Genomic DNA, 13083 nt, shown 5'->3' with positions numbered 1-13083 from the left:
CAAAGAGCAAGTTAAAATAATTCTTCGCGTGGCATTGTGTAACAATACGTCGTCCGCTTCAGGTTTGTCGTTGTCAGGGAAGCTAACTGGTCACGTGAGCGACGCTGCGTCCTAGGTTGAGAGACGTTGTGTGATGGCTCCGTGCATGGCGTCGCGCGTCAACATGAAATGCGCTTCAAGTTTGCCGTTGCTAGGGAACAGGTTCCGTAAGAGATGCTGCTTACACTCTGACGTATGATGAAACGTGAGATGCATTTCAAGATTGTCGCTGAGAGAGCGAACGGATTCTGTGAGTGATGCTGCTGTTGACAATGGCGATTCATCCGGATGTATAACACGTCAGAGGAATGTTGCACGAGCACCCGAACTGCTCTCTCTAGAGAGAGAGCGAGCAAAAAAAAAAATGGCAAGTCTAATTCAAATAATATTGATCTAACCGGCAAGTATTTAGATCTTCGATCCACCATAAGTTAAAGAGACAGTTATCTGTTCCCACACCGTATTTTCTTGGACGAAATATTGTCACCCGTAGAAACGCTTATTTGTATTTTGATAGAAAACACAGGTAGCACTGAAAACAGTTAATGTTCAAAGCGTAGACGTTGTGGTGGGGTACAAGATATCCCATGTGGAGTGTAAATATTGTCAGACGAAATGGGCCGGTTACCAACAACAAGCACCTTGATTTAAAAAAATAATCTTACTTGAAAGTTTAAAGTCTTAGCAATGTAATGAGGATGAGATCCATTTCTAGATCCTTAAAATTCCATGCTGTTGTCTGGAGTTGAGCTGTTGTATCCCAGTCGTCGCCAGTGTTAAAAAGTACACCTTGGAGGGATGAATGAAGATGCAGGTTATACATCTCAGCCATCCAACTGCCAGCAGGTTCATCCCTTGATCTCCTCCCAACATTCCTCCAGCCAGCTCATGATGAGTTGGCACTCTAGAACCCCATCACCTCACAGAGATGTCAGAAGTGACATAACACAGATTAGCATATTACAACATACTTCAATAAATATTACGGTATAACTTCATCACATTAGGAACACTCCCCTGGGAACACTCACTTTGACTGTCCTTGGTGTCACCAACGCAGAGAATAGTGCCCATGTAAAACCCAAACACAGGGGCGTAGCTCGGGGGGGGGGGTAGTGTTTAGTGTGTTACACCCCCCTAATAAATATATTTTCTCATAAATAATTGGATACAGATTCTTTCAGTCGGGTATTATGAGATGTCAGTTGGATTTCATCAGGGATGTTTACAGAAACAGACAAAAATGCACACACACTCTGTTTCGAAAGTCTTCAAAATATAGGTTACTTAAAAAAATATTGTGTTTTCTCTCTTAGTACTCATACCCATCAGCATTCCTCTCCATTGCCCCTTAGGCCCCTCTCATGCTTGTGGGTATAATGTATTGAAACATTATATGCAAACCTGATTGTCAGAAAATCGGAAGCTCACCCCCCCAATCTTACTGACCAAGCTATGCCCCTGCCCATACATCTAGAGTTTGCATATTTGTATGTGTTATATTTGTATGTAGTACTTGTATAGTGCAATCCTAGCCTAAAGGCAGTATAGTGCTCCACATGGTCAAAGGCAAGCATACAATCAATCAGCGATAGAAGAGGTGACTGGTTTGTGGACTGTTAATGTATTGTGCTGTAATGTTCTTTAAAGAGGGGAGGGGAGAGAATGTAGCCTAATGGTTAGGGTGGTGGACTCCAAATCTGGGAAACCGGGTTCGAGTCTCGGCAATGATGCTCAACGTCCTGTGATTCTGGGCAAATCACGTAATCTCCCCGTGCCTAACAAAAATGAATGAGTCCTCATTTAACACAACTGGCGCTCATGTAAAGCGCTCTGATACCTGATTTTGGGTCAAGTTCGCGCTATATAAAACTTTCAGAAAAAAAGAGAATGCATTTTCAACTCTCTCTTAAATTGAAGCAACATTGTGGTGGTCTTGAAGGATAAGGGGACATTGTTCTACATCCTGGTTGCATAAACTGAAAAGGCTAGCTGTGTTTTATTTTCACATTCTAGTCTCCAGTTTGATGGCATACTGGCTATGGGTGTGGTGAGCTTGTCTGCAAGATATGCAGAGCTCCTGGTCACACTTGTTTTGTAAATGATACAGCTGGTTTTGAAGATGGTGCAGGTTGGCAAAGAGAGCCAGTGAAGTTCCATTAGGGTGAGGGTGATGTGGTCATACTTCTTCAAACATATTTGAGAATTGAGAATCTAGATCATTATAAAGCATGTAAAGGTCTAAATGCACAAAAAAAGAAAACAATCTAATCTCTTAGAGTGCTTCATATGTTTGGAGTAAATTTGCAGTTTTGGTGGAATTCGCCAAGGGGTGCATGTAGATGCTTGGAAACCACTGACTGTTACAGGTACCCGAGAGTACTCTTTTAGTTCTTTTGTGCTTTCTATTTACAACAGTGTGAAAATGTATAAATTGTAAATGTTATCTCTGTAGTTTAACGTATAACAAAATAGCCAACCTTAATGCTATCTACGTCTCACTTCTGGCACTAACCACTTTCCATCTCTTAGCAAGTAGAAAAGTTGTGCATAAAGATGGGTGGAGAAAGCAGAAAAAGTTTTTTATGCAATTGTCTCCTCCTTTTTCTCCTAGCGTTACAGATATCTGACTCGTGAATCATTCATACATTTTCCACAGCATCCTGTGGTGGCATATGGGTTATTAGGTATTGAATTATTTATGTTTGCTTTATTTATGTAAAACAAGCCTTCTGGTTAAATTAAAACCACCGCTGAAACAAGTCGACACTATTAAATGCCAAGTATTGCCTCAGAGTGTAATTGTAATCAAAAGAGTTTTAATACAGAGGTTTTTAGTGAAAATCCAAATTCCAGCAACTGAATCCAACAGAAACTATTTGTGAGATATCAACAGAAATTTCCCAGGAGAATAACGTTTTTGTCAGAGAAATGCATGCAAGGCATTTACAAATCATTCAATCAATCAGGATTCTTGTATAGCATGACTGCTCTCCCATTAGGTTAGGGTCTCAAGGTGCTGTTGGGGGTGGAGCTGCGGTTCAGTCGAAGAGCCAGGTCTTGAGGTCCTTCCTGAATTGAGGCAGCAACGGTGATTGCCTGAGATGAAGAGGCAGGAAGTTGCAGGTCTTCGCAGCGAGGTAGCAGAAGGATCTTCCTCCACCTGTCTTGCAGATCTGTGGGATGATAGCCAGGGCCAGTTGGGTGGAGCGGAAATGTCTGGTGGCAGTGTAGAACGAGAGGCGGTGGTTGAGGTATGGAGGTCCGGCTTTGTGGAGGGCTTTGTAGGTGTGCATGAGGAGCTTCAAGGTAATTCTTTTTCTGATAGGTAGCAAGTGAAGGTCTCTCAGGTGACTGGTGATGTGGCTGCACAAGGGAAATCCCCTTTCTTTAAAAGTTGACATAAGTAAAAGCAACATAAATCAGACTGCATGAACAAACATGAAATTTGAACTAAAGTGTATTTGGATCGCCAAACTGATTGCAAACAAAATATTGGAAAAGAAATCGGATGCTAATATGATTGCATCACGTGCACTAACATAAATAGAGGTTGTCGCTTTTAAACAACTGCCATCTCAGTTCGACTGCCATGTACTTACTATTCAATGTGTCTGTATTCATACCATGAATGGCTCCTGGGTCGGACAAGCGCAAACATAGGAAGGAAAGCAACCATATCAACAGCAGGGTTCTAAAATAGATAGCAAAGCCATCCATTCATGGACAAAGTGCTGACCCAGACCGCAGGTCTATCAGTAGGTCTGTAGTAGACATGTAAAGATATCAGTAGCAAGACATAAAAAGGAAGGATAGGTAACTACAGCGAAGGGCCCGAAATGCTCCTCTGGCAATGCTTCGGTTATCTTGCTGCACAGTAGACAAAGTTTGGTGAAGGAGGGCCTATTAGTTCAGTACTTTAGCCTGTAGAATGCTATTCTTCTTGTATTAACTGCTATGGGAATCCTTTTGGGATTAAACCGATTATTTGAATAAACCTACTTTAACAAGCACTTTCGGTCTGGCAAGAGATGCTACAATTGGTTAGCTTGCAAGTCAACGAAAATTTGATTTAATGAAACCCGTACATGCAGTGTGGGAAAGTTACGGCTACTGACTGTGCTGGCAGTGTGAGCTGACTTTCTTTTTGCTGTCACGACAGGCATTGGTTCATTGAAATGTCAGTTAAGTTGAGCAACGTCATTGTTCATGTGCAGGTGTCGAATGAATGTGAATGGTCAGCAGTTATGGACATTAACTTCATAGTTCCATACTATGATTGCACCTGTGCATCCTTCTTTACCTGATGTTGCCGCCCTTTCCCTAGTGTCTTGATGTTGTCCTATTGCTCCAAACCCACCTCTTCCCCACACTCTCTATTCATAGTAATTTTCACTTTCATATCAGTGGAGTTTCACATTGCTCTGCTTCCACCCTCACCCCTTCCCTTGCACTCCTGTTCATATGTATTACTTGTGCATCAGCTGAGCCTTGCTGCTTCGGGTTCATTTGTTGTTTAAAATGCTTATTTCCTCCAGTCCCATCCATCCGTCTTTCCCCATATTTCAGATTCTCTGCTCCTGTTCCCAGTGGTGGCTCGTGGAGTGAGTGCTGCGGGGAGGGGGGGCAGGGGAGGGGCAGGGTGGGGGGTAGTAATCTACGGCATACGGCCAAACAGAGTTAAGTAACTAAATAAATAAATAAAACAAATTACATTGCGCGCGCTACGTCGCAAATGGTGATGCAGCGTGCGCAATGTAATTCGTTGGACCGACAGGGACATCTAGAGGTACCTGGTGAAAGACTTCGTAGGCACTTGTACCTTACTTGGTAGAGACATGCAGTAACTACTTGGACTACTGCAGCTTTGTAAAAGACTTTTGAAACACTTTAATTTAGTTTGAGACAATCATTTAGTAACACCATGCAGTTCTCACGTTTTTTGAAAGGCCAGACTGTAGACCTACTCACTTTGCCTGTGCTTGTTTGACTAGACTTCCTTCTGAAGATTTAGAACCTTTTTTGAATACAGATTAGTAGGTGCTATGTTAGCCTAATATTGCTTATGTTGTTACAAAAGATCTCAAAAAGCATAGCAAAAACTGGAAAATCTGGCAATTAACTGGATTTCCTTTTACATCTTATTTTGTAGGTTGAACCAGGTTCTTCTTGTGCTGTGTTCGGGTTGGGAGGAGTTGGCTTGTCTGCTGTCATTGGCTGCAAAGTATCCGGTGCCACCAGAATCATTGGGATCGACAACAACAAAGACAAATTTTCAAAGGCAAAAGAAATGGGAGCCACTGAATGCATTAGCCCCAACGACTACACTAAGCCTATTCACGAGGTTCTTTGTGAACTGACAGATGGGGGAGTCGACTACTCCTTTGAATGCATCGGAAAAGCTGACCTCATGGTATGTGTCTTGGATATTGGAAAACCTACATCTGGCTTTTTGAAAATGGCCACCTAATGTCATCCAAGTTCTTGTAAATCTGGGGATGCGTCAATATTCATAGGAGTTTCATGGGAACACCCACACAAACGCCCATGAATGCCTTCCCAGGGCAGAGTCACGCAACACAGTGATTTGCACTGCGTTACGTTACTCTAGATTTTTGGAGCCACATAGAGCCACGCAGAGTGGCTTTGCGTATCTTCAAAATTCTGACTTACGTTTTGCGTTACATTGCACCACATTGCTTGGTGAAAGAGGGGCACAAACTGGGTCATAAATAAGCCCATAAATTACTAGAGAAAACAGAATCTTGCTTAAGACACTCCGGTCTGATTCTCAAACTGCACTTTAGTATAAGTTTACTATGTTTCAATATTCACAAACTGCGCTTTAGTTGTAACTTGCACTTCTGTAGTAAGTACAGAACTACATGTGGCTAACCACTGGTACTACAATACCCTCACATAGAAAATAAGAGGTAGGGACCTAAAATAAAACCCCATAGGAAATACATTTAACTTAATAGGTTAAATGGAACCATTTTCATTATTTTAAAATAACACATATTTGTACTATGTTTATATATTGTTATGTAGTTTTTTAACATTCATTTGTGTTTATTTATATTTCTACGTATTTTTAATAATGTATTTTAACATCCCCTTAAGCCAAGCTATTGGTGAAAAACTTTAGTGGTGGAAGCATAATATATAGTTGCTACAGGCCTTGTTACATGCACGTCTATGGCAAAAAGCCCATACGACCCTTTTATGTAAAATCTTGCCATCTTCTCTTCTGCCTTCAATGTGCCTAGGATAAGTATGAAGTTCAATTACATATATTTTCATCTGAATATTTCCGATTTCCTGCCTGAGGTCTATGTCCCTTCGCAAGATGGCCCCCATGTAGACGCATTCCACAAACTGGGACTGCTGAAATCAGGCTCTGGGTGGGCATGCATGGAATTTGTACGAAATGATCCCTCTATGGCAGCAGCCTTCAACCTGTGGGGCGCGACCCCCAGGGGCCCCTGAAGTCCTAGGAAGGGGGTTTCGCATTTTCAGGCCTAACTTCTGCCTGAAATGGACAATGTGCTTTTCCTTTTGGACAAAGGCCGGGACCCTTCATTCCGATGGTAAAATGCCTTAGCTGAAGTTAATTGACTCTCATGTGCTGTAAAACGAAGAGGCCTGGTAAAACAATCTTTCAAGTAAGTCTTCATGCCAGGGTGCCTGCTTGTCTGAATGACATGCAAATGTGTGCTAGGAGTTAATCTGCAAATGTAAAGGGCACTTGGGAGTGGTTCTGGCTTTAATTGCTTGAATCACTCCAAGCATTGTGATGGCAAAGATGTGGGGGGTTTTTGCATTGTGTTGCAAAGAGTTAACAACTGGGCTGTGCAGTGCAGGCTTTTAACCATAACTACATTTACACAATGCTTAGTACCCCTGGAGAGGGGTTGAAGGGACAGGTAAGCAAAAAAAAAACACATTGGTTATGGTCTTATATTACTCAGATCTACATTTTGGAAGCTCCATTTTATTTTAAAACTATTTGCACAGTTTGTTGCAGTGTACATGCAAGTATAAAATGACGACTTACACACTCACTGTGCTATCTGTCACAGGCTGTGACCTCGTAGCACTAAAAATACACAAGTCACGAGACTCCACTGTGCCAACCAAATTTAATTCTGTGGCTCTCTGGTTACACACAGACCTCTGCAGTGCATTAAATAATAGAGGTTTCATAATGTACTACTCTGCATTTCCCATTGAGTACATTTATTTGACATTTAGGCAACCCATTATTTTATATGTAGCTACCTGATGGTGAAAGATATAAAAAGCGAACAAAATATTTTGGGGCTGATTTATGAGAGGCTTGTGCTGCCGAGCGTCAATTTTTTTTTAAGCTTTGAGCACAAGCGTCTCAATCACATCTATGGGGCGACGCAAAGTCACTGTGCATGGCCTTGAATGGCCTCATAGATATGGAGTAAGACAAAGCAGTGCAAGGGGCTGCTTTGCCTTACACTATGTCAATTAGGCGTTCCATAGGCATTGCAGTGGGTGTTCTCATGCTGGGGTATGATCTTTCTTAAGAATAATGCATATTTCTGACTTTGTCGGTATTTCTTTTAGATGCACTACGGTGAATTAGTTCTGTAATACAATCTTGTGATTTTTTAACCTTATTATGTCGATTCATGAATTTATGTGTTTTGAAAATGAAATTTGAAAATTAGTGAAAAATAAAAAAAACTACGTTTTCTATTAAAATTGTTGTCCCTAATGGAGTTATGTGTAGAATAACTAATCTATATTGCAGTGGGGCCCAGTAGACTTTAGATGAGTTATTAAAGAACTATAGGTCAGATAGAGGTTTTGTATATTTTCTTGTTTGCTCTTTTCCTCCCCCTCCTCTAGGACCTTAAATCAAATTAGGGAGTACCTTTTCTTTATTCATGTTCTCAAGCAACACCCATGGATTTTGACTCTGCCCCAGATTTGTAAAACAATGTAAACCTGGGGCAGCAACAAAACCTTACGCCTCCCCACAGCAGGCGGAACAAGGAGAAATGTTTTAATTTCTCCTTGTTTTTCCTCCTTCTATGTGTATTCCTCTTTCTATGTGTGCTGCATTCTGCTGCACACATAGAAAGAGGAAAACCCCTATCTGGATTTTTTTTTGCTGGAAGGTGTTCCTTCCTGCACATAAACAATCCTGCCTATGTTGGCGCTAGGCAGTAATTTGTGCGCCAGCGCAGGGGGAAAAGACTGGAATGCACTGTATTGAACAAATAAGGTGCATTCCTGCCCTTTCACATTGGCATAGAGCAGCGCAGCAAGAAGACTTGCTGCGCTACCCTACCTCAATGCCTCGTAAATAAGGCTCTTTGTTTTAGCCACACCTTGGACCACACCCCCAAGCTCTCTTACTGACCTTTGGTTTGCTAAACACTGTTTAATATATTTTCCGGATGTAAAAATGATTTGCTGTTTGAATTGGGGGCGTTTATGGTTGTCGATAGTTGGCAATGATGAGGAGGACCAAGTTCTAGAACTTTTTGTCAGGAAGGGGTCCTTATGCTTAAAATATTTTGACAGGGGGGTCTCGGCATCAAAAAGTTTGAAGACCTTTACTCTATGGTCTTGCCACCCCCTTCCAAGATTAGATGGGACCCTTAATGTTTGAAAACTGCACACTACCCGATTGACTAGACCTGGTTATCAGGGGAAAATAAGTAGTGACTCAGTATCTGGTACTTTTGTTCAACATTTCCTCTATATCCAAGGACATCCTGCACACTAGTCAAAGAGAGAAGAAAACAGAAGACCCAGGAGTATAATGCTCAACAATACCCTCCACCGTCACAGCCCCATTGGACTAGGCCAAAGTCTAAACAAGACTGTAGACAATTGCTGCTGCTAACCTAAGTGGAGCGAAAGACTTGCATTCCATTGTAAGGTGCAGTGCTGCAACTACTCAACAGCGGAGTTCATCTGACTGGAAGGACCTGAGTAGAATGGAAAATGACTGCCACGGGAGAGGAGTTGGCCTAACTGCTAGGGCGGTCGACCTTGACTCTGGGGAACTGGGTTTGAGTTTTGGCAATGACGCTGAACATCCTGTGATTCTGGGCAAATCACTTAATCTCCCTGTGCCTTACAAAAATTAATGTGTCCTCATGTAATGCAACTGGTGCTATGTAAAGCGCTCTGATACCCGATACCTTTGGGTCAAGTTCGTGCTATATTAAAGTACCTAAAATAAATAAATAAATAAAAGGGACACAGTGTCACCGAGCTGACTGACCAGAAAGCAAAATGAGTGGCCGAGACCCGTCTAGGTGACTAGGGCTGCAACCTGCACAGCTTGTAATGTTTCTTACATTCAATTGCAAGATGGCCTGGTATTCTTCAGACGATACATCGATGACCTATTCCTCATTTGGAAGAAATCAGAGACAACACTGATTAATAACATCCGTACTCTCAACCTTATTGATTCCAGAATACAATTTACTCATACCATCAGTAAAAACGCACTTTCTTTCTTGGACGTTTGGATTAACATCGAATCACGGGAAATTAACACCAGCGTGTTTAAAAAACCTACAGATAAGAACAACGCGTTGCTATTTAACAGTTTTCATCCGCCGTCCCTAATTAAAAATTTACCTGTTTCTCAATTCTTGAGAACGCGCCGCATTTCATCTACGGAGAAAGCCTGCAAAGAGACATGGCAACAACAAATAAAGAATTATGTTGCAAGAGGGTATCCCATAGATCTTCTTAATGAACAACTAAATAAGGTGAAGAATCAACCACGCAACAAACTATTAACAAAAACCACTAAACAATTGAATACACGCATGGTATTTGTTTCTAAATATTCTACCGCATCACCTGCTATTAAGAAAATTATATGTAAACGGTGGGATTTACTTGTATCTGAAACAGATTTGTGACAGGTAACCTGTCCATCAAACTTTAAACCAGGCCTTGAGTCTTTTGAGTAGATTAGGAGGAATTCTGTTGTACATATATTTTTACGTAGGTAAAAGGACCATATCTCATTAACTGTTTTTTTAGATAGCTTTTTTAGTGCTAAGTTGTTAGATTGGCTTGATACATATAAGTGTGTATCATCAGTGTATTTTACAATGCTGATTCCATTATCTCTCAGTATTACACCTGATACGTCTATGCAAATATTGAATAGGTGTGGCAAGATAATTGACCTTTGCAGCAGCTTACTTTGTAGGCATATTGGTGCTGATCTATAACAGTCCATGTTTACAAATTGCAAGTGTTGGGCCTGGCCCTCTCTGCAGGGTCACCACCAAACATTTTGCCTTTTTCCCCCCATTTTCTGCTGAATTCCTTTTTGTAGGCCTTAAGACTCTGTGTACTCTACTAAACCTAACCAGTGCTAAAGTACTTGTGCTGGCTCTCCAGAACTTTGTACAGGGGTATACCATAGACACAGGACCTGTAAATTAAATGCTACTAGTGGGACTTCAGCACTTATTACACCATCCACTTAAATAGCTCTTTAAAAGATGTCCCAGGCCTGCCATGGCATCCTGACTGCATCCTGACAGCAGTGTTAAACTGCCATGTCAACTTGGCATTTAAACCCCATTGTCAAGCCTTACACTCCCCTTTTATTACTTAAACATCACCCCTAAGGTAGGCCCTAGATAGCCTATAGGGCAGGGTGCTGTGTAATTAAAAGGCTGGGTATGCACTTTTAAGTGTTTCATGTCCTGGTGGGTGAAACATTTTAAACTCATTTTTTCACTACTGTGTAGCCTTGCCCTCCCTTAGGATAACATTGGGGACTCCTTATTACATTTAATAAGCTGTAATTTCCAATTGGGAGAGTGAGCCATTTCATGTTTGGTGTCTTTCGAATTGTGGTGAAGAGCCCTATTTAACAGTAAACCCTGGTTTTCGACCACTGTTTTAAAAATACCTCTTTTAGAAAGTTGGCATTTTTTGCTGCCTTTTGCCTTTTTGTGCCTTTTGCTTGGCCTGGATCACATCACTGGGTGTACACAAGGTGGGGGGGAAGGAATAGAAAGACATGTCCGTTGTGGGGAATGACACACTTTTCACACTTGAGGTGGGTGTCTAGGCAAAGTATGCACCCCATGAAAGTCATACTTGTTGCTAAGTTAGGGTTGACCCCAGAGAGGTACCGTCATAGGTTCAGGGATTGCCACAGACTCCCAAACCAGTACTAGGTAGATTTTATAGACCTCTTTTCCAAGGCACTGGATGGTTGGATGAAAGGTATTGAAGTAAACACTTTTGATGGCCTGTACAATCTAATTGCATCAGAGCACATGTTCAGTCATTTTTTTCCAGAACTACGCCAATTCTTGGTTGACTGCAAGCCTTTTGACCCCAGGGAGCTTCCATGCGAGGCAGACCTCTTAATGAGTATCAAAGTGTCTGAGAAGGTACCTGGGAAAGATCCTAAGGAGGGTGGTTCAGGGTCCCCAATAGAGTCAGGGGTTACATAATGACCTAGACAGGTCCCAGTCGTGTGGAGGGAAAGGGTTCCCATGCTCCTCTTAAGAATGGGGGGGTTCTGGTCAGCAGAGACCGGGGGCACATTTCTAACCACGTTGCCTTGATTGTTCCCAGTTGGGGCACAAGCAAGGGGACCTGGTCTGTGTCAAGAAACCACAAAATGGTAGGAACTCCACAGGAGAGGCCCATGTGTCCTTAGGGGAAGGTAGTGGCAGGTAGTAGAACATGCCCTACTCTCTCAGGGCCCGATTCACAGAACTAACTTAAGACAAAATCCTAAACTTACTATCATTTGGTATTCACAGAAGGCACTTACTCATTTTGGTATTCACAGAAGACACTTACTCACTTCGGTATTCACAGAAGTTAGGAGTCCTAACTTAAGGACTCCTAAAAGTCTTCTGTGAATACCGAAAGTCTTAAAATTAGGATTTTCCTCAGTTTAGGAGTCCTAAGGTTAGGACTCCTAACTTTACAACTACTAAACTGAGAAAAAACCTAATTTTAAGGCTTTCGGTATTCACAGAAGGCATTTAGGAGTCCTAAAGTTAGGAGTCCTAACCTTAGGACTACTAAATTGAGAAAAATCTTAATTTTAAGACTTTCGGTATTCACAGAAGGCATTTAGGAGTCCTAAAGTTAGGAGTCCTAACTATACTACTACTAAACTGAGAAAAATCCTAATATTAAGACTTTCGGTATTCACAGAAGGCATTTAGGAGTCCTAAAGTTAGGACTCCTAACTTCTGTGAATACCAAAATGAGTAAGTGCCTTCTGTGAATACCAAAATGGTAGTAAGTTTAGGATTTTGTCTTAAGTTAGTTCAGTGAATCGGGCCCTATGAGACTAAATTGGTGATACTTGAGTGTTGAGGTCCTCATCTCATCAGGTCCAGGTGAATGGGATCCCAGCAATTCCTCAGAGGGACACAGGTTCAGGTGGACCATGGTAATAGAAATGCTGGGTTCCCCAGAGCTGTACACTGGTAAGGTGTACAAGAGAACCCAGGCCAGGTGTCAGTTCCTTGACCGCCCTATAGTCCTGGTATCCATTGAGTGAGAAGGGGAGGTGACCCAGATGAGGGTCATAGTTAGTCCCTTGATGCCCATTTACTGTATTCTGGGAAATGAGTTGCCACCGGTGTCAGGAAAACTGATGGGGACAGCTGCACAGGGCACCCTAAAAGCTCGAACAACTGGATGTACAACTCCCAAAAGAAGGGTACATAGGCTTAGATGGAGGGGCAGAAGGAGGAAAGACTCACTTCTGACCCCTGTTCAGCCTCAGGGTACAGACCCTTAGCTGGGTGATCGGTCTTGGGTTACCACTCCTGGACTGGTAGGAAGGAGAGTGGAAACAGGGTGCAGAGGCCCCTGGATGGCCTAGGGCCTGGTTATTGACACTGACAGCTATTGGGTTAGAGTCGGATGTCTGATCCAAGTGGGTGAAATGGGCAACATCGGATTGTTGTCCATGGTGTTACTGTCTGCCTACTGTGATGCATCTGTGAGAAAATTAAGCTTTGGTGCTGCACAGATGGG

The 13083-nt window shown here is 42.2% G+C and overlaps 1 protein-coding gene across 1 annotated transcript in view; it reads left to right on the top strand.

Annotated features, from left to right (window-relative positions):
• LOC146866265 (alcohol dehydrogenase 1-like) overlaps positions 1-13083 on the top strand; it is a 204219-nt gene that overhangs the window by 142856 nt on the left and 48280 nt on the right. The window contains exon 6 of the mRNA XM_085635153.1: positions 5192-5452. Within this exon, the coding sequence (XP_085491279.1) occupies positions 5192-5452 (261 nt within the window). The remainder of the gene's footprint in view (positions 1-5191; positions 5453-13083) is intronic.

Source organism: Triturus cristatus, chromosome 2_1 (genome assembly GCF_964204655.1).
Source record: "Triturus cristatus chromosome 2_1, aTriCri1.1, whole genome shotgun sequence".
NCBI classification, from domain to species: domain Eukaryota; kingdom Metazoa; phylum Chordata; class Amphibia; order Caudata; family Salamandridae; genus Triturus; species Triturus cristatus.
Note: the sequence above shows the minus strand (reverse complement) of the source record. Positions and strands in the feature narration are given on the sequence as shown.